The sequence below is a fragment of the Anser brachyrhynchus genome, assembly GCF_964034855.1.
Source record: "Anser brachyrhynchus genome assembly, chromosome: 24".
Taxonomy (NCBI): domain Eukaryota; kingdom Metazoa; phylum Chordata; class Aves; order Anseriformes; family Anatidae; genus Anser; species Anser brachyrhynchus.
In genome coordinates this window covers 4,825,008-4,845,963 of record NC_137717.1, presented here as the reverse complement: position 1 = coordinate 4,845,963, position 20,956 = coordinate 4,825,008, and the positions used below count along the sequence as shown (strand labels likewise).

Genomic DNA, 20,956 nt, shown 5'->3' with positions numbered 1-20,956 from the left:
AAAATTATTTCATAACAGCCTCCTGTTTTACTCCTTTAAATGGAGACTGGTTGGCTGTGGGCAGAAGGCTGGCTCTTAGAGCAGCCAGGTGTACACATCTAAGGGTTTTTTCTCATCTGTAAGGTTTCTAGCAAAGCTGACCAAAAAAATCAGAAAAGCTTTAAACTTTACCCTGAACAGCTTAACAGGAATCCAAGAAGCTCTGCAATGACAGTATATAATGAATGCAGTAGGAAATGGTGATTTTATACTTCTAATCATTGTAGATCAGCGTAATGGATTAATTCTTGGATAGCTGCCTCCTGAAGACTTGCACTTCCTGATCTAATTTCTGGCCACAGATTATGAATAGGCTGTAGGATTTTTGACAGTTGTTGGCTTTTTAGAGAAGTATCCTTACAGTGAACAGAAAGTCTAATGAACAAGCCTCCTCCTCGTGATCTCTTCGTAATCTTTGCCCATGCTCTGGCTTCTCTGTTTCTAGAAGACGGGCTTCTTGGTTGAGGCCTGAGACCCCTGGGAAGGACAGTATGCCTGGGAACTTCAGGCTGTGTGGGTGCCAACACTCGGGAGAAATACAAGGTTTCAGTCTTCAGGGCTGTGCTTGTGCTTTCATTCCTCAGTTCTAAGTACATCATTCAACTGAACAAGCAGAAGTGAGAATCCTGCCTGTTTCTTGATGGTAATTTTTATCTGATGTTGTGTTTTGCACCTCTAGCAGATAGATGGTGAAGCCTTTCTGCTCCTGAACCAGACCGACATAGTTAAAATACTCAGTATCAAACTGGGTCCTGCCCTGAAGATCTACAATGCCATTCTCATGTTCAAGTCTGCAGAAGAAGAGTGAGAAGAGCCCTTCGGCAGAGCCCAAGAGGAATTGACAGGGAACAGATCTTCCACCGAGAGCATTACAACGTGCCCAAGAGGCAGACTTAGACTCAGATATATTTTAAGTAGAACTTATTAAAAAATATTTTGAGGACATAAAAATCCTGCCGCAATCTGGAATATGGGGCAGCTTCACTTCCAAGAAGAGGATATTATTATATTTTGTAATTGAGTTTGGTTTTGATATATCAATCTCTTTTGAGATCTAGAAGACACCTCCGGTTATAAGGGGAATCCAGGGTAACATTGGTGGAGCTGCAATAGTAAGAGGAAAGTTACAAGTGAAATGAATTCTGTGTCCGATGATAGTGCCTGAAAGAGAGACTGTTATCACCAGCATGTTTAATATATATGTGTATATATATGTATAAAAACTCTGAGAAGAGAGTAAGAAAATAGGAAAAAGGTGCCCTTCAGAGCAATGCTGTGAGTCAAGAGCTGACTTTCTCACGACTGATTTTTAAATTCCAGTTTCTCCTGCTGATGTTGTTCTAATACCCGTGATTCCCGGGCTGCTCACACCACAACAGAACTGTACCACAGGCAAAGGGTTTCCACCAGTGGTCGCTTACATCATTTCTGTTAACATGCAAACCTTTCTCATTCATGCCACCAGGCAGTTAGAGGCAAGCCCTATTTGGATAGGCTTTGGGTAGGCAGAGCTCTCTCATACAGGTGTCTCCCACAGGAGACAAAGGTAAATATTCTTTCTCCCATCAGTGCTTATGTGCAACCGCTATCTGAACCATGAACATCTTACGGCAGAATGATGCCATCAGGAGCACTTGGGACTTTGACGGGTTCATCCGAACCCTCTTCAGTCAGCCGAATGCTAGGAATTGAAGACCCACCAGTGGGCAGTGTTACGTGTACAGATGCAAGCAAGTTTCCTAGAAGCAATTTGCTTTTGTTTTCAAACGATCCGAACCCCACGAACACTTAGTGCTTTAGCATTTTCGGCCTCCAGGTGGACACTGGTCTGTTGTGCCGGTGAGCTGTGTGCTGTAGTAGCAGGGCACTGGCTCCCCTGCATCTTTAGTGGCGAGGCCGGAAGGAAGAACACGTGGGCAGGTTTCACTGAACGGGGATCAGGGTTAGAACAGACAGAAAAGCAAGGCAGGAATTACTTCTCAAAAGAGATTGCTGACCTGTGCCAGGGAGGAAGCAAAGCTTGTGGCTCTGTTACTGTGCGTGCAGGTGGCAGTCTGCATGCATTCCTGGCAGAAGAGAGCACTGGTGGTTCTTGCTCTGCTGGAAGCCAAAGCACAGCTTTAGGAACATGCAGCAAGGGCTGCAATGCCTTGGATGGGGGATTTCCGTGCCGTTACTTCCAAAGCCATTTTTTTCCAGTGGGAAGCGGGGAGCCCTGCCGGGGCCCTGCTCAGCGTTTCCCGTTGCAGCTGGCAGCATGCTAGCTTCTGACTGCCTCTTCTGGAGTTCAGCAAGAACCATCTCAGCTAGGTAAACCTTTCCACCTCTTCATTCGAAGCCGCCAGGCCGTGAGTGAGTGAACAAACCCTCCGGAGCACTGGAAGAGTGCTTGCACTGTGCTGCCGAAGGCTGCCATGCCATCACAGCCCAGGGCTGCGTGAATTTCTCAGGGCATTGCACGTTGAGATGTGATCCATCTGTGGGCACCTCAAACTCCCTCCTGAACTTGGCATCTTTACCACCAGTGCTGTTGCCTTAGTCCCAGTCCTGCAGCTTCTCTGGGAGCTGCCAGGAACTGAGAATGAGCGCGCCCTTCGTGACCGTGTGATGACACAGGGAACGCACTTGGTTTCTGTCCCTAATCGCTCTGTGTCCTTTGTCCAGCTTTGCAGCTTCTGTGAAGGTCCTGGTGACTTTCCTAAGGTACTAAGTTCCTTAAATTTGTCGATAGAGCAGAATCCATGCTGCTGAAATCATTCAGTCCTGGATTAATGTATAGAGCCATCGGTCTCCATACTTTCTATTTTCGTGTAAGATGTGTAAGGAGTCTAAGCCTTCCGCAGAGAAGACATAGGGGTGGGGGGATATTTAATCGCTGAAACGTTGAATACCAGCCAGGCAACTGCAGGAGAGTATAGTAATTTAATGCAGTATTAGGGACTAGATGAGATATGAATTTATTAAAATGAATTTATAGTATGACAACCAAGATATTCACCAGAGTCACATTCCTTTTTCCCACTCCGTGCACCCAAGTCTGTGTAAAGATTTCAGGTGCAAGTGGCACATCCTGGGCTGTGACACAGCTCACCTTCCAGGCACAGCAAAATCCGTTCATTGACAACTGGAGCAGAGGGTCAGTGGCTGGATTATTTTGTTCCTGGCCCTCCAACAACTTGCTCAATAACCCTGAGCCCTTCTTTGCTCCACTTTCCCCGCCATGACAGCCAGCCAGGTGGGGTGAGCGCAGCGTTACTTTGTTCTTGTCTCAGGAAGCAGGTCCTGCCAAATCTTCTGTTTTACCTCCTTCCTTTGGGAAACTGCCCTGGGGGACAGCAGACTGCCTCCAGCAATAAAACAAAATGTGATATAATTTCATCTCTTGCTATATATAGATAGAGGATGAAGAGAATTGGTGCAACAAGCAATAAGATTCTCGTCGCTGAAATTACTCAAACAGAAGAGAGATCTTTAATCGTAGGGGCTTCCAAGCCAGCTGGATCAGAGACGGAAATGTGTGCTTGGAGTTTATTCAGTGACAGCAGTAGTAGTGCTTTCAGCAGGGAGGAAGGAGGAACCCTTTTAGGGATAGAAGAAGGAGGAATGTGCTTCTTGTGCCTTTTTTTGTAATCCAGTAATTGTCTTTGCAGAGCAAGCAAGAATGTGCACACATCTATTACTAATTCTTTTCCAAATATAGCTATATTCTAATAAAATCAGACAACTTCACGATACCGCAAGGGCAAAAAGATTTCCTGTCCTCGCTGGACGCGTTTAAAATTCCCTAATATTTACGAGACTAAGAAAAAACAACTCATCTTTTAGCCTCAGCTTTGCTCCTTGACTTAGGAATTCACTGCTGGCCGATGCCACCTCGCTTGCAGCAGGGAGCCCTGCTTCCGTGGGCGGCTTGGGGGCTTGGTCCTGTAGCCAGGCTCTGCTTTTGCAACCTCAGCTCTGCCTTTTCCCAGTCCTGGTCACGGCCTGTGTCTAGGCGAGGGCTCTGCAGATGCCTTTGATTGTCTTAATGCCTTGTTGTCTAATTTGAAACATGCACTTTGAAGCAGAAAGCCAGAAGTTGGGGCTCTGTGTCGAACAAAAGCTGAAACTGGTTAATGCCACCTGGTTTAGGAGGCTTTCATACTCTACTGAGTATCAACAGAAACCAGCTGTTGGCCCAGAAATAAATTACTTGAAAGCCACGCGGAGCTGTGACAGCTTCGTGGGGACCAGCAGTACAGCTGCGAAGGCTCCCTTCTCAGTTAAAGTGGATCTTACTCCCCTATGTGTTTTGGGAGTCCAAAGTGATCAAATGGTTCTCCTTTTCTCTTTCCTCCTCTACCGTTTACTGTTAAAATTTTCCTGTGCCATCGCAAGTGATTGTCTCCTTGTAATCCAGGAGTAGCAAATTTCCGCTCTGGGTAATGAATTGCATTAACGTCGGACAGAAACGTTCGGCAACACTCAGAGCAAAATTCTACAACCAAAGGGGAAAAAAAAAAAAGAAAGGAAAAAAAAAAACTCAGCCCAGGGGATAAGCTAGTTCAGCTGTAGAAGATTTCCTGCCTGCTACTTTCATGCCCTGCTTAGGGATTTATACCACAGAAAGCTTTAAAGTTTCTGACATTCTCCCCGCCATGTGATGAGCTAGCTTATTTTTGAAATTCCTATTACTTGAACTGGAAACATGCACAGGGGAAGGGAGGGTGCGCACGTTGTCTCTGTTCAACCTCTGAAATGTTTGCCTGTTTTAAACCAAACAAATACTTGAGCTTTTTGACACTAGCCATGATGTTGCACTCCACCAATGCTTTCTTCTGGAAATGTGAATAAAATTAATATAAATTCAGACCTGGCTGGTTCTTTCCAAGCGCGGGGGCCAACCCCAGCTCGCCGCCCTGTGGGGCTGCCCCAGGGTGGGTTGGGCATTGCAGGGGCCCTGCTTTTAGCCCCTTGTTTTCCTCCCCCTAAACCTGAGAATCAAAATACAGGGAGCATTTGCATCTTTCATCTCTTTAATCATGCAGAGCAAAGCCCCGTGCTTGTACTCTCCTTGATTTGTACACAGGACAGCATCGACTTTGGCCGGTATCACAGCTGAGGCTGCGCCTAATCCCCAAATTCCTTCCTGTGCTGCTGACAATATTTTAATCCCTCGTGCTTTTCTATTGCAAACCACCCCAGGACTATGCTGGCCTAAAGCAGCTTCCAAACCTGAGTGCTTAACTAAAATTAGCAAGAACTTGCTATCAGCATGAATCAACGTTAAACCTCGGCGTTTTGGGGTCTTTGTGTCCGTTTCACCTTCCTGGTGGCCCTGCTGGGCATCTTCCCTGCCATCCAGGCTTCTCAGGAGGACTGCAGTGAACTCACCTGGGTATTTGTTTCTGTCTTAAGGTGGAAGCCTTCGTCCTGCTCGCCCAGCAGGCGGGCACGATCCAGCCAAAATGCAGGAGCGGTTCCTGCGGCGCTGTGTGGAGCAAAGGGGGCGAGGGTATGGGCTCGCCTGCTCTGCAGGCTGAGATTAGCAGACCTCTCAAAACTAAAAATATTGGCGAGCTGGCCTCCAGCCATAATTTCTAAACTATCCCATCATCAGGGTAAACATTTGCTCTCGCTGGTTTTCCCTTCCAAGGTTTTTGCTTCTATTTAAACCCCGGCTTGTTTGCTTTTGTTACCGTGATCAGATTCCCAGTCTGGTGAGCCTGGATGCTTGTTGCATGCTCGATAACATCGAATTTTGCTTCTACTTGCTCTGTTCGTTCCCTTGGGGTCCTGCTGGGATGTGTGCTCGTCTCTGGCGTTGCACTTTTGATATCTGAATTTCTCCATGGAAGCCGAAGGGATTTTTTTTAACTGAGATTTTGATAGAGAAGTCTTAACAGAGCAGGGTGCATTAATCACCCAAATGGCTGATTACATTTGCAGATTATTCTGCTCAAGCAGTCAGGGATTTTTTTGTTCTGAGCCATATTTCTCCTTGGGCAGGCCAAACCTGTCATTTATTTTTTCGCCTGCTGGATGCTGGCGTCTGCGGCCGGCCCTGACCACGCTCCTTGGGTTTTTGCTCACGCTGGGGCACCTGCACGCTGCCCGGGGGGGGGGGGGAGTTGAGCACCCACATGAAGGTTTTGAGGGGTCTGCTTGGTTTAGGTTGAAGGCAAAGCCGTGGTAGCAGGGCTGTGCCACTCGCGTCACCTCTTTGCATCATCCTTTTGCCAAGCATCCGTCTCCTGTGAGCTGGGTTCACCAGGACCGCCTGGCACCACTGTGCAGCCCTTCGGGCTGGCTCGGGCTGCTGGAGCAGAACTTTGTGCTGCCTGCCCCATTAAACCCTTGTAATTCCACCGAGCTCTGGCAGCTGTGACCTGAGCATTGGGTTTTCTCCCCACCCATTTAAGCAGGTGGGCAGCTCTGCCCCCCTGGGGAGCTTTCTCTTTCTCCTGCAGCTCTACCCTGGGGAGGACAGTGTTGTGAGGTACGTGCTGAAACTGTCCTTTGTTGCCTTTCTTTGCTGGACGTGTGCTGTTTTCCCACCAGGGAAGGTGTGCCCTGCAACCTGTACAGGGGTTGTGTGATTTTAGTGTTTGTACATTGCTGTGGGGTCCCCTTTGAGCAGCTGGGCTCTTGTCGTGCTGCTGTGAAAACTTCCAAGGGGGCAAAACGTGGCTGATGGGATAGAGGTAGCAACAGGGAAAAGGAGCATCCTACTGACCTGGCCCCGTGCAGCACATCTCCTGCCTGCTGCAAGTGGCCCCTGCTCCTCCCCTCGGCCTCCTCTCCTAGAGGATTTGTGCCCTGAGTGGTGTCCTTGTCTGGCACTGCAGCCTTTGGAGAGCAGTGGCGGCTTCCCCTCCTTCTTCCCTCCCATAATATCTCCCGGGGTCGCGATGCAGTGGGTGCCGGGGGCTGTTTGCCTTGGCTTTGCGTTCTGGAGGCTGAGCACCGGTCCCTGCTGGGCCGGGCTCTGCTCCTGTTGGGGTGGGCTGATGCAGAGCGGGTTCCTTCAGAGCGATGGCAGCAGCGGATTAGGGTTAGGGGCTGTTGCTTTTGGGTGTAAATGGCATTAATTCCAAGGGGAAAATCTCTGCTGGAGTCGCCAGCCCGTTTTCTTTGAGATGCTGCCTGCAGCCTTTATTCCCTGCGCGGGAAACGTGCCCAGATCTGCTCTGGGGGAATTTTGGGGCTGCAGTGGGGTTGTCCTGGTGAAGGAGGTGCCCACGTCCCCCCAGTGCTCAGCAGGGCAGGGAGCAGCCGGGGTTAGGTGAAGATGAAGCCGAGCCCTTTCGCCTCCTAAGTGCTTTTAAACACTGATTTTCATTGTGCTTTCGCAGCAGGGTTGAGGTGTTAATCAGCACTTCGGCGGTGCTCAATTAACCTGCTACTACCTGTTGGTGCAAAAGGAAGAGAGTGCTGGGTGCCAGCTCTCACATCCTCATCTGTGCCTGTGGGGCTGGTCGGATCCTGCTCCTCCGGGGACCCCAGGCAGGTTCCCTGCTCCGGTTTCCCCTGCACATTTCTCATTTGGCCGCTGTAAAGCTCTCGAGCCCGGGAGCTGTAAAACCAAGCATCGCTGCACCAAATCTGCCAGCCCAGTGAGGAAGGGGAATTGTGCCCCCTCCGTGCTCACGTGCGAGCCGATGGACGAATCCTGCCTTTGGGAGGAAAAGAAAAAGGTGCAAAGGACAAACATGGTGGCTGGAGGGGCCCGGGGATGTGCTGCCGGTCCTTCCCCAAATAACGCATTTGCTCCACTATTTATTGGCTTTGCCTGTCACTTCCCCTAATATTTTCTTACATCCTTGCTACCACGCACAGCCTCGGCTAATTAATTGCCCCATGACGCTTTCTGCTCTGTGCATTATTCACCACCCAGACACTGTTAATGTAAGCAAGATATTTTCTCCCTTTTGGAGACGACCACATTTGCTGCTGGAGGCTTTCCAGCTGTTTCTTAGAGAAAGGCGCTGAAGGACTCGGGCAAAGAGGGAACCAGCGCCGCAGTGGGGTGCTGGTGGGGGGGCTCCAAAAAACCCCCTGTCAAACCAGCCCCTGGCAAGGCTGAGCAGCTCCTGCCCAAAAGCGTGATCACGCGAGGGATTTGGAGCACGGTTTGTCTCCCAAACCAGCTCCAGCACCAGGGTCAGTCGGATGTTCCTGGGCATCATTGGTGCTGAGCTCTTTGGGGCCAGAAAGCGGCTTTTGCAGCAATACTTATTTACCGGGTTGCCCCACCTGCACGATGCCAAATGTTCCTGCACCACCAAGAAGCTTGAATCGAGCTTTTCCGCTCTGGGCTCAGGTACCCAGGGCATGTGGCTCTGGGTTTTGTTATCCCTGGCAGGAGCGCAGGAAGCTGTGGTATGTCTCCGCGCTACTGAGCGGGACCACACAGCTCTTCAATGAGCCTCTCCGGATGCTTCTTGCACCGTCTTGAACTCGTCTCTCTTAGGGGTGGAATTGAAAATGGCCAGAGAAGAGGCTTGCATGTAAATTCCCCTCTTCCCAGCCTGGGGAAGGTCTTGCTCTCTGGTTTCAGTGAAAAAAACTTTCCAAGCATCTTCATTTCAGAAGCAGCACAGCAGCTGAAACTCTTTTTTATTTTTTTTCCCCCATGAAACAGATTTCTTTTTCCTCTGGCTTGCGCAGTGCCAGGGCACCGCATGCAGAAAGAATTCACCTAATGAGTTGTTGGAGCTCAGCAGTGCGAGGCCGGGCTCCTGCTGGGACTGGGACGGAGGGCTGGGACTGGGACGGAGGGCTGGGGTGCTCAGCAGGGCTGTGAGCGGTCCCGGCTCCTCCTGGGGGTCAGGGAGCAGGGGGAGGTGGTTGGGTGGTGTGGCACGGGCATCCCTGCTGCTTTTTGTCCCTGCACCCTGGGACAAGACCCCTGATCCCCGCAGCAGCTTTATGTTCGTGCTGGGGGCTCTCCTGACCCTTCTCCGCTTGCTCCGCTTTCTGCCTGGGTTGGTTTTCTTCCCTTTTCCATCTGTTTTTCCCTGCCTGCTCAGCTCGGCTGCCCTGGGTGCCTCGTTCCCCTGCCAATCGATTTGTCCAGTGTTTGGTTAATTCTGCCCCTCGCCCACACTCGATTCTCTTCCATCCATGAGTGCTACACACATGAACCCACGGGCTTCCCTCTCCCTGTCCCCACCTCTCCTTTCCCCACTCTCCCAAAGGTCTGCCCTGACCCTGCCCAAAGCAAAGGGGACACAGAGACCTGGGGGGGCTCCCACCTCCCCCCCTACCCCGGCAGCTGGAGATGGCACGCCTGCCTCCTGCTGGAAAATGCTTTTTGAGACCCATCTCAAGTCCCCTTTCCCTCACCAAGCATCTCTACTGACCTCGAGCTCTGCAGCAGAGCCAGGACCCCCCGAAATGCTCACAAACCCCGCGGTGCTCAAAGGGAGGCTCCTCTTCCCACGTGGGATGCTGCCAGGGTCTTCGTGCTCCCCTAAGCCTCACCTAACGCTAATTAGAGGCTGCGGGCTGGGCTGGGAGGATAAATAACGAGCGGAGATGCGCTCAGAGCAAGTGGGAGAGCGACGCTGCCGATGCTCATCTCATTGCAACAGCATCGCGGCAGGTCCCCAGCGCTGGTGGCCCCGCGAAGGACTTCCCGAGGAAGCTGCTCTCCCACCCTCCTCCCCATAAACTGACCCCGAGCCTCTCACAGCCTCCCACGCCGCTCCCCCGGGACCGCGCCGAGCTCGGGGCCGGGCGACCCGCTTGGAAGGAACCTGCCCTGAACTCCTCGTGAACCAGGAGGTGGGTGAAGGAATAATTCACACGTCAAGTAAATAAAGCATCTTGGCTTCGGATCAAAATGTAGTTACGTTCCATGTTATCAGTTTCTGAGTAAGTCTTTTTTTTTTTCTATTTATTTTTATTTTTTTATGCCCAGGCAGCTTCTCGTATAAAATGCACATGAAGGCTTTATGTAAGCAGGGCAGGAAGAAGCAGACCCTTTTTTTTGAAATCTTGCACGGAGTTATCTCCGCAGCAGAGCAGCTGAAGCTTTCCTCCTGCCCTAAAGCCAGTGCTTGTTTACATCTACTTACAATCAAATTGCATTAAACACCCAGAGTGATGCAGCAGATAGCACCGTTTCGCCTTGCCATCGTGTTTCCAGCCGGCAGCCCAGCTCCACATCCACCACAAATGGAAAATCTTTGTAAACTCGAACGTCGAGCTGGTGGCCACGGAGCCGCGGAGTCGGCTTTGTGGTGGGAGAAAAACGGGGGGTTTGGCCCCGAAGCTGCAAGGAAAGGACCACGTGCATCTGAGAAGGGCTTGTAGCGATAACCAGGAGGATCGTAGTGTGCCGATATGCTGAAATATGTTAACGTGCTACAAAGCCCATCTCCACCAAGCTGGAGGTGCCGTGGCTATCGCAGAGCCTGCGGTGAGAAGCTGGGGCTTCTGCAGACGCTGCCACCCACCCCCCTTGGAGCTCTCCGGCACCCAGGCGAGGTGGACGTGATGCTTCTGCACAAGCCTCAGCGATGGGAAGAGCTGGGTGGACGTGTTTAAGTCCTTCTGGCTGGTGGAAGGCGGTTACCGGTCTTTGCAGGGAGCGCGATGCAGCGGAGGGAGTTCTCCTTTGATCTTCCAGAGGCTCCAGCCAGCGCGGTAGCATCTGCAGCCCTTTCAGCCGACACGTCTGGTTAGGATCATCCACTGCTTCCGCCGAAACAGGATTTAAAGTAGGAGACCTCCCTTCAAAGAGGGGGCTTTGTTGAGCAGTAAAATTGATGAATTGCTGGAAGGGATAAGGAAAACAAAGCCTTCTGTTGATCCCGTGGGGTAAGGCCTGCTGTGGCAGAGATGCTCCGTGAATAATGGACGGTTTTACCTCCCACTACCCCCTCTGCACTGTTCTTCTCCCGGGCAGCAGCCAAAACACTTTGGGACATCTTGAGGTGCTCCCGCCCAGTTCCAAGAGGAGGAGCAGGAGTGGAAATGGAAAACATCTCAGATGGCTGCCGGCCGCCCTCGAGCAGGGCTCTTGGTGCACTGGGGACACACCGATCCGGTCACCTTGTGGGAGGCTCCGCAGAGGTGCTGAGCATCATCCGGATGGGTGCAGGTGAGACCCGGCTGCCTTGGCTGCAACGCGGGGCATCGGCTGCTCTGCTCCAGGCAGAGAAGGATGAGAGCAACAGCCTGAGCCCGTCTGCCTCCATCCCGTCTCCCCGGTTCACAAAAGACAAGGAAACAAACAGGGTGGGTTTTATGTGATCCAGAGCGGCCCAGGGAGGTGCAGGGCGATGTCAGGAGTATGATTTGTTTCAACCAGCACCAACCCTCCCGAAGCCAAACCTTTTGTCTTGGGCATCTCAGCTCCTGCACCAGCCAAGGGGGGGAAAAAAAGAGCACCAGTGGAAATGGGTGATGCCCCCTTCTCTTACACAGCCATCTTGGGGTAAGACCTGTGGAAGCGCTGACTTCCCCCTTAACTCTCGGGGATCCCAGAGGATCGCTGCCTGCCTTTTGGATGCGGTGAATCCCCCCCGGCAAGGTACACGGGATGCTTTCAGCAGCACTTCGTGTGCCACCATAATAACACGGCAGTGTTTTTCTCCCATCTCCTCCTTCTTTAGGCCTGGCTGTGCAGGACCTCAGAGTGTAATTAACCCAGAAAGGCTCCGTGCAACGTTGAGCAGGTGCTGGCTGAATTTAGGAAACCATCGGATGGGAAATTCAGCGGCTGAAGGGGCCGGGGCCGTCCCGGAGCTGTTTCCTCGCCATCTCGCCCACTGCTGCTCAGCCTATGTCGAGAGATGCCAAAAACCAACAGCTGCACGTGAGGTCATAAAACAGTCCCAAAAGAATGGAAAAAAAAATAATAATAAAACAAAACCCTACACTAATACCCCGCTGGGAGCTCAGGTTCAGCAGGACTCATAAAATCACTCCTTGAGCCTTCGGCAGAGTGTTAATTATTTTCATGCCTATTAGAGCCGGGTGTGTAATTGCTTCAGCGCCTGTTAGCAGGGTGAGTGAGTTCCTCTCCCGCATGGCACCTCCTTTTTTTTTTCCTTGTTTTTCATCTCAGCACAGCCATGGGGAGACCTGATCCAAGTTTTCTGCTTAATATGGTGTCAGAAATCTTTGCTAATCAGAAGGTCCGGTCCCCCTGGACCACTCAGGGGTGGGAGGGAGCCCATTTTGCAGCGTTTAGATGCCAGAAGAGCTTGCACTGCTGCCTTGGGAGAAATCCAGCGTTCATGAGCCTATTCATTTATTTCTTCAGCAGAAAATCATCCCAAATTTCATATTGCTTTGTAAGATGAAGCAGCACGTTGAGGAAAGCAGCTCTCTGAGAGCTGGATTTCCCTCTTGTACTGGAGCACCTCTTCCCAGGAATTGCTCTCACTGTTTCCCCACCTTCCCTTTGGGCCCACGTATCTCCTCTGCTCCCCATTTCTTGACTTTTTTGCCCTCTTTTTAACTTCTCATCCTTGCTTCCAGCTGCTTGTGTCTGGTCGAGGTCTCCCCTGCTCATGGAGGATGGGGACAAAGGGCTCGAGCAGCTGGGGTGGATGCACCCCGCGGGCCCTGGGCACGTGCCCCCATCAGCAGGAGGATGCTGCTTTTGTTTTTTCCACTGCGGCCCCCAGAGATGCTCTTACCACTCAGATCGACTCCTTGACAGGTTTCAGCTAATAATCGCACTCAAATGTGCCTGCAAATATAATCAGTGGTAAATGCGCAGATATAATCATGCTGGGGAAGGGAAGAGGTGCCATTTAGCAGCTCCAGAAAAGCCTGCGAAGAAGCTGCTTTCTTCAGACTATCGGTCCTTGGGGAGCGATAGCACATGCAATATTCAGTGGGACATGGAAATCAACACAGAAAGAGCCATAAATATCTCCAGGAAAAATCACCGATGGAGATCACGAAGCTGAAAACGATCGGAGGTCTGGAGAGAGCCGCCTCCGGGGGCTGTGGCCAGAGACCTGCATTTAATTCCCTCCAGCCCTGGCTTAAAGTGGGGAAAAGCCGTCACGCTCGCCCACCCCACGAGGGTGTTTTGGGAGGGCTCCTGAGCCCCAAAATACTTCTCAGGGGCGCGGAGGGGCCGGGCGAGCCGTGCTCGTGGCCGTGCTGCTGCGGAGCGTCCCAGCGCGTACCTAATCTCATTACGGTGCTTTCCATGCCACCACAACGCTGACATAATTATCACAGGATTTTCCGTTAGCCAGTTCTTAATTGAAAACTTGCTTGGGGGGAAGCAGGGTCAGGTTGCTGAGGTTAAAGTTATCCCTTTTGCTCCCATGAAACCCCCCCAGGTTTCTGGTTGTTCCCGATGGGTTTCTCGGTCCGTCTGGGGCCCTGCTGGGGCCTCCCCCCTGCCCGGTGTTCAGATGGCCACAAAATATCTCCATTCCCGAAATCCGCACGGCGTAATCCTCTCCAGAGGGATTACTGGCAGCATTTGTCACGGTTGTCGGTGCCTTTATGCCGAAGGCCGTTTGGCTGCCACCACCTCGGGACTCCGAGTGTGCCGGGTTAGAGCTGTCCGTGTGCGTGTGCACGCGTGGGTCACACGAGGCTCGGTGGTTTTGGGGTAAATCTTGGCGAAACGCGGTAACTGGTGCTATTCCACCTCCCAGATATCTGCGCACGCATCCAGCCCCTCGCTGCTGCCGCAGCAGGCAGCACAAAGGGGAAAACTTGCCTGGCACCAGAAACCGCAGCCAAGGGCTTTGAAGCTCGCTGAGGTCCAGCGATGAGAGCGAGGCCTCACGATGGAAACGGCGGGGCTGCTTTAATTGCAAACAGCGTTCCTGGCCGCGCTGGTGGAGCACAAACCCCGCCGGCACGCACTGCCTGGGGGCACCGCCGCTGCACCCAGAGCGAGCGGAGATGCTGCTCTGCATGGGGCGGCAGGATGAGGCCCCAGTGCACCTCCAGGAGCTCAGGAGGGACGGGGGGCTAGGAAAGTGCCCCAATTCTGGAAAATTTTTGCTGTTCCTGTGCTTTAGTACGGGCTGCCGCGAGGCTACGTTTGCATTGGGCTGGGAGAGCTCCGTGCGGATGCTCGCTGCAGGAATGTTGTGAGCTGCTTGCTCGCTCCTGCATGCATGGCTGCGTGTGTGTGCATGTGCGTGTGTTGTGTGTGTGTTTTCTGTGGGTGCACGGTGCACGCTGCGCCGTTGCCGCACGCAGTAACGATTGCCACGTGGAGCGGCGTGCCTTGGCGTGGCTCGCGGGGAGCAGGCAGCGCCTCATTCTCACAATAGGTTTAAGCTGCAAAATGTCCATCATTCCTGCCTGTGGGCACCTTCTCCCTGGGACGCTGCAGAGCTGCTGTTTTGGGGAGGTTTGTGCGATGTGTGTGTAGCTGATGTCATTCCACGAAATTTTCTTGATTCCTCCTTTTTTTTGCCCCATCTCCCGGTGCTCAGCGTGGGGCGGGGAGCAGCAGGACGCCTTCTCTTCTTGTGTGTCTGTTACATGGCTGTACCCAAACCGTAGCCTTGCTAAATTCTGAATTTCCACCGTTTCCATTATTTCTCCAGCATGCAAGATAAATGGGCATCTCCTGGCACACCTGGGCTGCCGAGAGCCAGGAGCCTCTTCCAGCTCCTCTCTGCAAACCCTCTCCTGTCCCCAGAGCCCCCTTGCTCTGGCAGTTTTACCTGGGTAAGCTCTCGCTGTTGCTTCCATTTATCTGGGCTGCGTTAAGTGCCTGGCAGGTTGCATTATTCTTTAAGTGCGTGCAGCTCTTCCAAAATCCATCTTCTCTGTAATGACACGCAGCAGAGCGAGCTCCCGCGGGCTGGCAGTGCTGAGGTCCTGCAGCATCCCAGGGACCTTCCCCAGCAGCGAGGCCGCTGCGCACACTGAGCCTCCTGAACTGTGCCTTTTCCTGGTAAATATGGGTGAAGTTGAAGCCTAACAGGAGGAAAAAGCTTGATTGCAGCTTCTAGAATCAGGCTTTGCCTTGTGATCAGCTGTGGATCTGCCTGGTTTTATTTAGAAATTAGCGTATCGAGGGCACGTACCTGTTACTAACATATTTCAGCTGAGGTCAAAGCGCAGACCCTCGTTACACCCTGTGGTGGGAGAGTGCAATTAAAAGCTCTTCATTCTCCCAACGATAATTAAACAAGTGCATTTGTTAGCCAGAGCAGCTCTGTTTGTGACGGGCGTCACGAGAACCCAGGGCTGAGTAGCAAGAGGGCTTCAGTGGGGACGGATCGGCACGTCTGTGCTGGAGCAAAACCGAGGGGTGCAGAGGCAGGGCAGCAGGCTGGGAGGGAGGAGGGGAGAATCGAGGGGCTTCCATCCCAGGGGCAATACGTGGGTCCCATGGGGCAGCAGCGGAGTGGGGCTGGGACCCGCACGGGGCACTGTGCTGCTGTCACCCAGCACTGGGTGCTGCCCCAGCACTCAGTACCCCCCGCCCCGCGCCACGGGACTGCCCCAAGCTGTGATTTTTCTCTTCCTGGGGCCAGGCAGGGGGGGTTCCCCTGTTCTCGAGCCGCAGGGGATCCCCTCACATCAGGCTGTATGTGGGATATCGCACAGCAGCACGGGGGCTGTGGTGCAGTGGTGTAGGGAAAAAGCAAGGGCATGGGGTGTTCAGCAGAATGGGACAGGGACCAGGGGCTGCCTGGCCCTGGGGAGGGGGCTCGGATGCTTCCCCCGCTCTGTCTCCATCCCCAGTTCATCCCACGGCTGCTCCAGGATCCGTCCCTGCTCGCAGCCCGTCCGGCAGAGCTGCCCCAGCTTTCCTGCAGGGCAGGCAGAGACACCAAAGACACCAAAGCCCCGAACCCTTCCCTGTCCTGCCTCGGCCCCTCTCCCCAGCTTGCATCATGGAAACAAAAGCTCGGCCTCCGGCCGGGGCCCCTGGCACGGCTCCGCGCAGCCGCTCGCTGAGCCACAGCTCCGCTTCCTCCTCGCCCGGGGCGGGGGGGGCGGCTTTTCCCTTCCCTCCCCTGATGCCGCCGCGCGTCCCCCTCTCCTGCGTCCCCCTCTCCTGCGACAGCTCTCGCTGCTGGGAACGCCGAGGAACAAGGAACCGCCGCCTTCTCCTCCTTCCTTCCTTGTCGTCCGCGAGCAAGAACCGATTAAGCCGGCAGAAGCTCAGCCCTTCCCTGCTTCCCTTTTAATTTCAGACCCCTGGCATGAGGGGACACGATGAAATGCAAGATTAAATGCCTAATACCCAGGATTTGGGATTACCGAGGCCAGTCTGGGTGGTTTGAGGTAGAAGGACGTCTCGGTTTAAAGGGAGGTTTTCGCTGGCGGTTCCTCCCCGTGTCTTCTCTCCCTGCTCCATGCTTGGAAGCTGCCGTGGGTGGCAAATGTGATGCTGGAAGGATGGGGTGAGCACCAAACCCCTGCATGGATCCAGCCCCCAAATCCTGCCCCAACCACTGCCCCCAGGGCGCACACGGACAAGGTTTCTGGGTTTGTAGGTAACAGCTTCGAAAGCCCCTATCCAAAACCAAGCGTATAACATCTTGAAATCGCCGCTGTTTCACCCTCTGTCCTGGAGGATTTCAGGCTCTGATCGCTGCTAAGTTGCTGCTGATTTATTCATGGCCACTTCCCACCCATTAGCTTTAATAGCTCGGGTTGCTCTGCTCCTTCTTTGCACAGGAACCAGCCCCTGTCCCTGCCCGGCCTCTGCTGCCGAGGTCAAGCGCAGTGAGATGCCGGAGCCCAAATAACGTCCTGGAAGCAGCTGGAGTGCCGGATTTCCATCCTCACCGCCCGACCTTTGCAGCAGGGAAGGATGCCAGCAAACGTCCCCCCCTCCTCTTCCTCCTCTTCTCACTCAGCACAGGGACGGAGCTGTGGGGTGCAGCCTGCTGAGGATGAGCCTGAATCCAAATATCCCAAACCACGACAGCTTTGTGCCTGAGCCTCGGGGTCAGCTCAGCTCCTTTTCCGTGTGAAATTACCCAAGTCCTGCTCCTTCCCGGGGCCTCAGCTCCCCGCCTGTGCCCTGGGATGTTATTTGAGGCAGGGGGGCGGATAGATGTAGTGACGCTTGAAAGATGCTGAGACACGTGGTTGATGGGGCGAGGAGCAGATAAACGCATTGTTAGTGCTGGGGTGCGGCTTGGGTTCCTCCTACTCCAACCTACCCGCGATAACTAGCCATAACATATAGGAGAAGGCTGCGGCCATTGCACTGGATGATTTTGGGGTCTCCTGGGCACACCCCAGCCAGGGCACGTCTGCGGGATGGCCGGGGCTGAGGGCAGCATCCTTCATTGACGTGCTCTGCCCAGCCCGAGTGCTGACATGTCCAGGGCTCCTGCAGCAGCATCGCCCAGGGCATCGCCACGTCCTCCGCCTTCAGCAGCTGCCCACGATGCGGGGATCGGGGCCGGCCCCCGCAGTGCCTGAGGAAGGAAGAAGAGGTGGATGGAAATGAGATTTGTCTTCCCACAAGGGCCGTGTGGAGCTGGAACTGTTATGGCTCATTTCGAAATGAAAAGGCAATCTCCGAATATTGCGTTTCTGTGAAATATTCCGTCCCAGCTTTAGCTGAAGCACTTCACTTCAGCTTTTATTTTTGTTACTTCAACATTAGCAAGCACTAATGCTGGGCAATTTAGAGCAGAACCTAAATGCCAAACCAAAACACTGATGAGTTTGTGCTGAGAAGTTTGACGGCACTTCTGAGAAACCTCCGGCTGCTCTGCTGAGCCTGTTGGGATGGGAAGGCACTTGGTGCTTTTTGGGATAATTCTTTCCAGGCTCTCCTCTCCTCCATCAGGATCCTTTCCTTGGTCCCTGGTGTGAGCGAGCAACCGAAGTGACAGGCGGATGCGTGCCTCCTGAGCAAAGCCCCCTCTCCTGAGCATCGCTGGCTGCTCCAAACCAGGGCGCTGACCCCCCCCCGGGCAGCACACGGGTACGTTCATACCGGGAGCGAGCGCTGGCACTCGCCTCTTCCCGCTTCCTTCTGCAGGGTGATGATGTGCAGTGCGAGTCCTGCCTTCCGCAGGCACCGGGTGCGATTAGGAACAGCCCCGGTACCGATTTCCTCCCCCAGCTCGCGCTGATGCAGTGGTGCTGGAGCTGGGAGTGAAATGTTGAGGTGCTGCTGGGCTCCCCGCCCGCCCTGTGCTGGGACTCCAGGAATGTAAATGTTCTCTTTCAGAAATATTTTCGGCCAGGCGTGCTCGCATGGCTGTGTTTTTGTGGCCCTCCAGTTGCACAAAGCTTCGCCTTTTGGCCCCAAGTTACCGCCCTGATGTTCCCCTTGACTGGAAGAGGTTTCTGTTTGGTTGTCTGGGAGGAAGGAATAATTCCCGAAACTGTGAGCAGGATGGAGCTCTGCGACCCGTGGGCCCGGTCACGCGGGGAAGGATTGCTTTACATGGCAGTGGAGGAGGGAGCCCATAAATCAGAGCAGGAATGTCGTGCGCTCCACCTTGTCTCCTGCGCTAGTACCGCTGGATGCGAGAATAAAATACAGCATAAGGCAAAGTCTGCAAAACAGGATTATAAATCCCTGGGAAGATAAGTCATTTACCCTTAAAGCTTTGGTAATGTATTAAATCTATTCATTTTGTAAATTTGGTTACCTTTTATTAACCTACAAAAATATGCAGGTTTTCTTGTATGTGGAACCGGATGGCATTTCCAGAGCTCGAGGCTTCAGGTTTTTCCAAGTTCTCATTGACAAACTGGAGATAATTACTTTTCCAGGGCCATGAAGGTAATGACTCCACGTTCACCGAGAGCAGAGCGTGATTAATCACGAGCCTGTTTGTGTTTACAGCCGCTTCCCTCCCCGCCAAAACGGGGCCACCTCTGAAGCTGACTCTGAAGTTTTTTTGTCCCGGCGCGCTGGGAATCTGGCGTGCTGGCGATCTCCAGGCGTGTGCCAAAAATACGTCTGGGAGGGACTTTGGGAAGACACTGGCTCATCCCCTTGCCTTGGTGGTTCTCCTGATGCCTTGCCCAAATCTCCTCCATGGTAGTGCAAGTCCGCGGGCTCTGGTGGATGCGGAGAGCAGGCTCTTCCCCTTCTCCCTGCAGCAACCCCGTGCCTGCTGGGGAAGCCGCTGTCAGCATCACCGCCTGGCGAGGGGCTCTGCAGGTTCCTGGGCACAAGGCAGGTCGAGGCTCTCGCACCCCACAGATGCCAGCTCCTGAGCCAGGAGCAGAAGACTGTCCGGCTTCTCCAGAGACTGCTTCCAGCCACGAAACTTTCTTCCTCTTCCCGGAGCGAGGCGAGCGCAGCCACAGCGCAGGGATGCAGCAGCGAGCAACAGCCACCACGAGCCTTTATAACCTCCTCAGCTGTCCTGTGGGGAACCCGCCAGGTCCCCGCTCTGTGCCTCAGTTTCCCCACTGACGGGGAAGGGAGAGGGATGTCTGCTTCGTGCCCGGCGCGTCCTCGTGGCCGAGCCCCGGGCTCTGCCGTGGGACCGGTGCTGGGGCTGGGCAGAGCCGGGGGCTGTGGCCCAGCTCCAGCACACAGCAGTGGCCTCCCCACCACCTCCAGCAGAGGGTCAGAGAGGGATGCGGGGCGGGGGCTCCTCTCCTCCCCTTCCCTCTGTCGGGGAAGGCTCCGCAGCCTCAGCGCGCGGTGCCAAGTCCCGCTCCAACAGCTGTATGTTCTCCAGCATGAGTCATCCCACCCCAGCGCTCAGCCTCTCCACAACAACATTCCTTCTCTCTGATCTAAGATCCTGGCTGTGATCAGTCGCTGTCTCCTTCTCCTTCCCCCGTCCACACGGTTCCTGTGCCCGGACCCGGTCCCCGAACGAGGGAGCAGAGGAGGCTCTGCCAGGAGCAGCAGCCACCAGAGCCTGAAAAAAGGCACGTTCAGATTCCCCTCCTTCCCCCCCAGATCAGGAGGGAGGTGCCCAATTACCATGAGATCTATTTTTTTTTCCCTCTCTCAGAAAAGAGGCAGCGACGTAGATCCTTTTTCACGTTGCCTTCTGTTGTCCCTCCCCATCCAGTGTCCGCAGCAGGGCGAGCGCTGCCTGCCCTCTCCCAGAGCATCGGGAGAAGTGCTCCAAGCCCCGGGTCCCGCACGTCTCCTGTCCCACGGCAAGCTCTGCTCCAGAACCACCTCCCCGAGGTCACCCCTCTCTATTCCTGGTGCCTCTTTGCTCCCAGTGGGCTATTTTCTCCTCTTCTCTCCGCTCCTCCGGGCGTTTTCCCACTTTCTGCAAGAAGAAGTGGGAGGCGACAGGACAACAGCAGCACCCACCTCCCCTGCGTCCCCTGCGCCCGCCTCCAGCACCTTCGCTGGTGCTGGTGGCGTTACCGGCACTTGGGGTGTCTCTGGGTGACCTGGAATTGGGAATCTGCTTTTGAGCTCTCACCGCTCCCATCCCTGGCTCCTTGGCTGGCTCCGCCTGGCACAGGTACAGCCCGCGATCAGAAATCGAACGTTGCTCAAAAGCATTAATTTCTCCTGGGCTGGGGAGAGCCCAGGTGCTTACCAGTGGTGGCAAAGGGAGACGAATGTCACTGAGCAGTGTGAAAAACCAACGTCGGGTATAATTCCTTGCCGGGAAGCTGGGTTAGCAGGATGGTGGATTTGTGAGGTGTCTGTCCAGTTCAGTGGGATGTCTGCCTCCACGAACCTGCGGCCCCGGCCCCTTCCCAGCCCTCGCTGCTCCAGAAGCTGCAAAGTTTCTGCGGTGCTGCTTTAATTGAGCCTCTCATGGGGGGTTGGGGAGGACGTCACGGTGCAGCATCTCCGCTGCAAAACCCAGCAGCGGGGATTTGGTCTCATGGCCAGGCCACTGGGTGATGCTCCCCTGCCGGAGATGGGTGAGGAGCAGCCTGAGCCCCGGATCTGAGTTTTGTCCCTAAAAACCTTCCCGAGCAATGGTCCCTGCAATAAAGCCGGATGCCTGCAGACTGCATTAACTTACAGGCCATGGGATGCTGTGACTCCAATCACGTTGGGAAC

At 54.0% G+C, this 20,956-nt stretch overlaps 1 protein-coding gene across 9 annotated transcripts in view; it reads left to right on the top strand.

Annotated features, from left to right (window-relative positions):
• Positions 1 to 11,402, top strand: part of LOC308182312 (lethal(3)malignant brain tumor-like protein 4) — a 57,551-nt gene extending 46,149 nt beyond the window's left edge. For 5 of the 9 annotated variants that reach the window (XM_080566710.1, XM_080566718.1, XM_080566715.1 and 2 more), the window contains 3 exons: positions 719 to 6,517; positions 7,374 to 9,807; positions 9,944 to 11,402. In XM_080566710.1, coding sequence (XP_080422836.1) covers positions 719 to 847 — 129 coding nt within the window. In that variant the 3' untranslated portion in view covers positions 848 to 6,517; positions 7,374 to 9,807; positions 9,944 to 11,402. Of the gene's footprint in view, positions 1 to 718; positions 6,518 to 7,373; positions 9,808 to 9,943 lie in introns of those variants that run through there. The other 4 variants (XM_080566712.1, XM_080566711.1, XM_080566713.1 and 1 more) reach the window with 4 other exon arrangements.
• Positions 11,403 to 20,956: the final 9,554 nt, after the last annotated feature.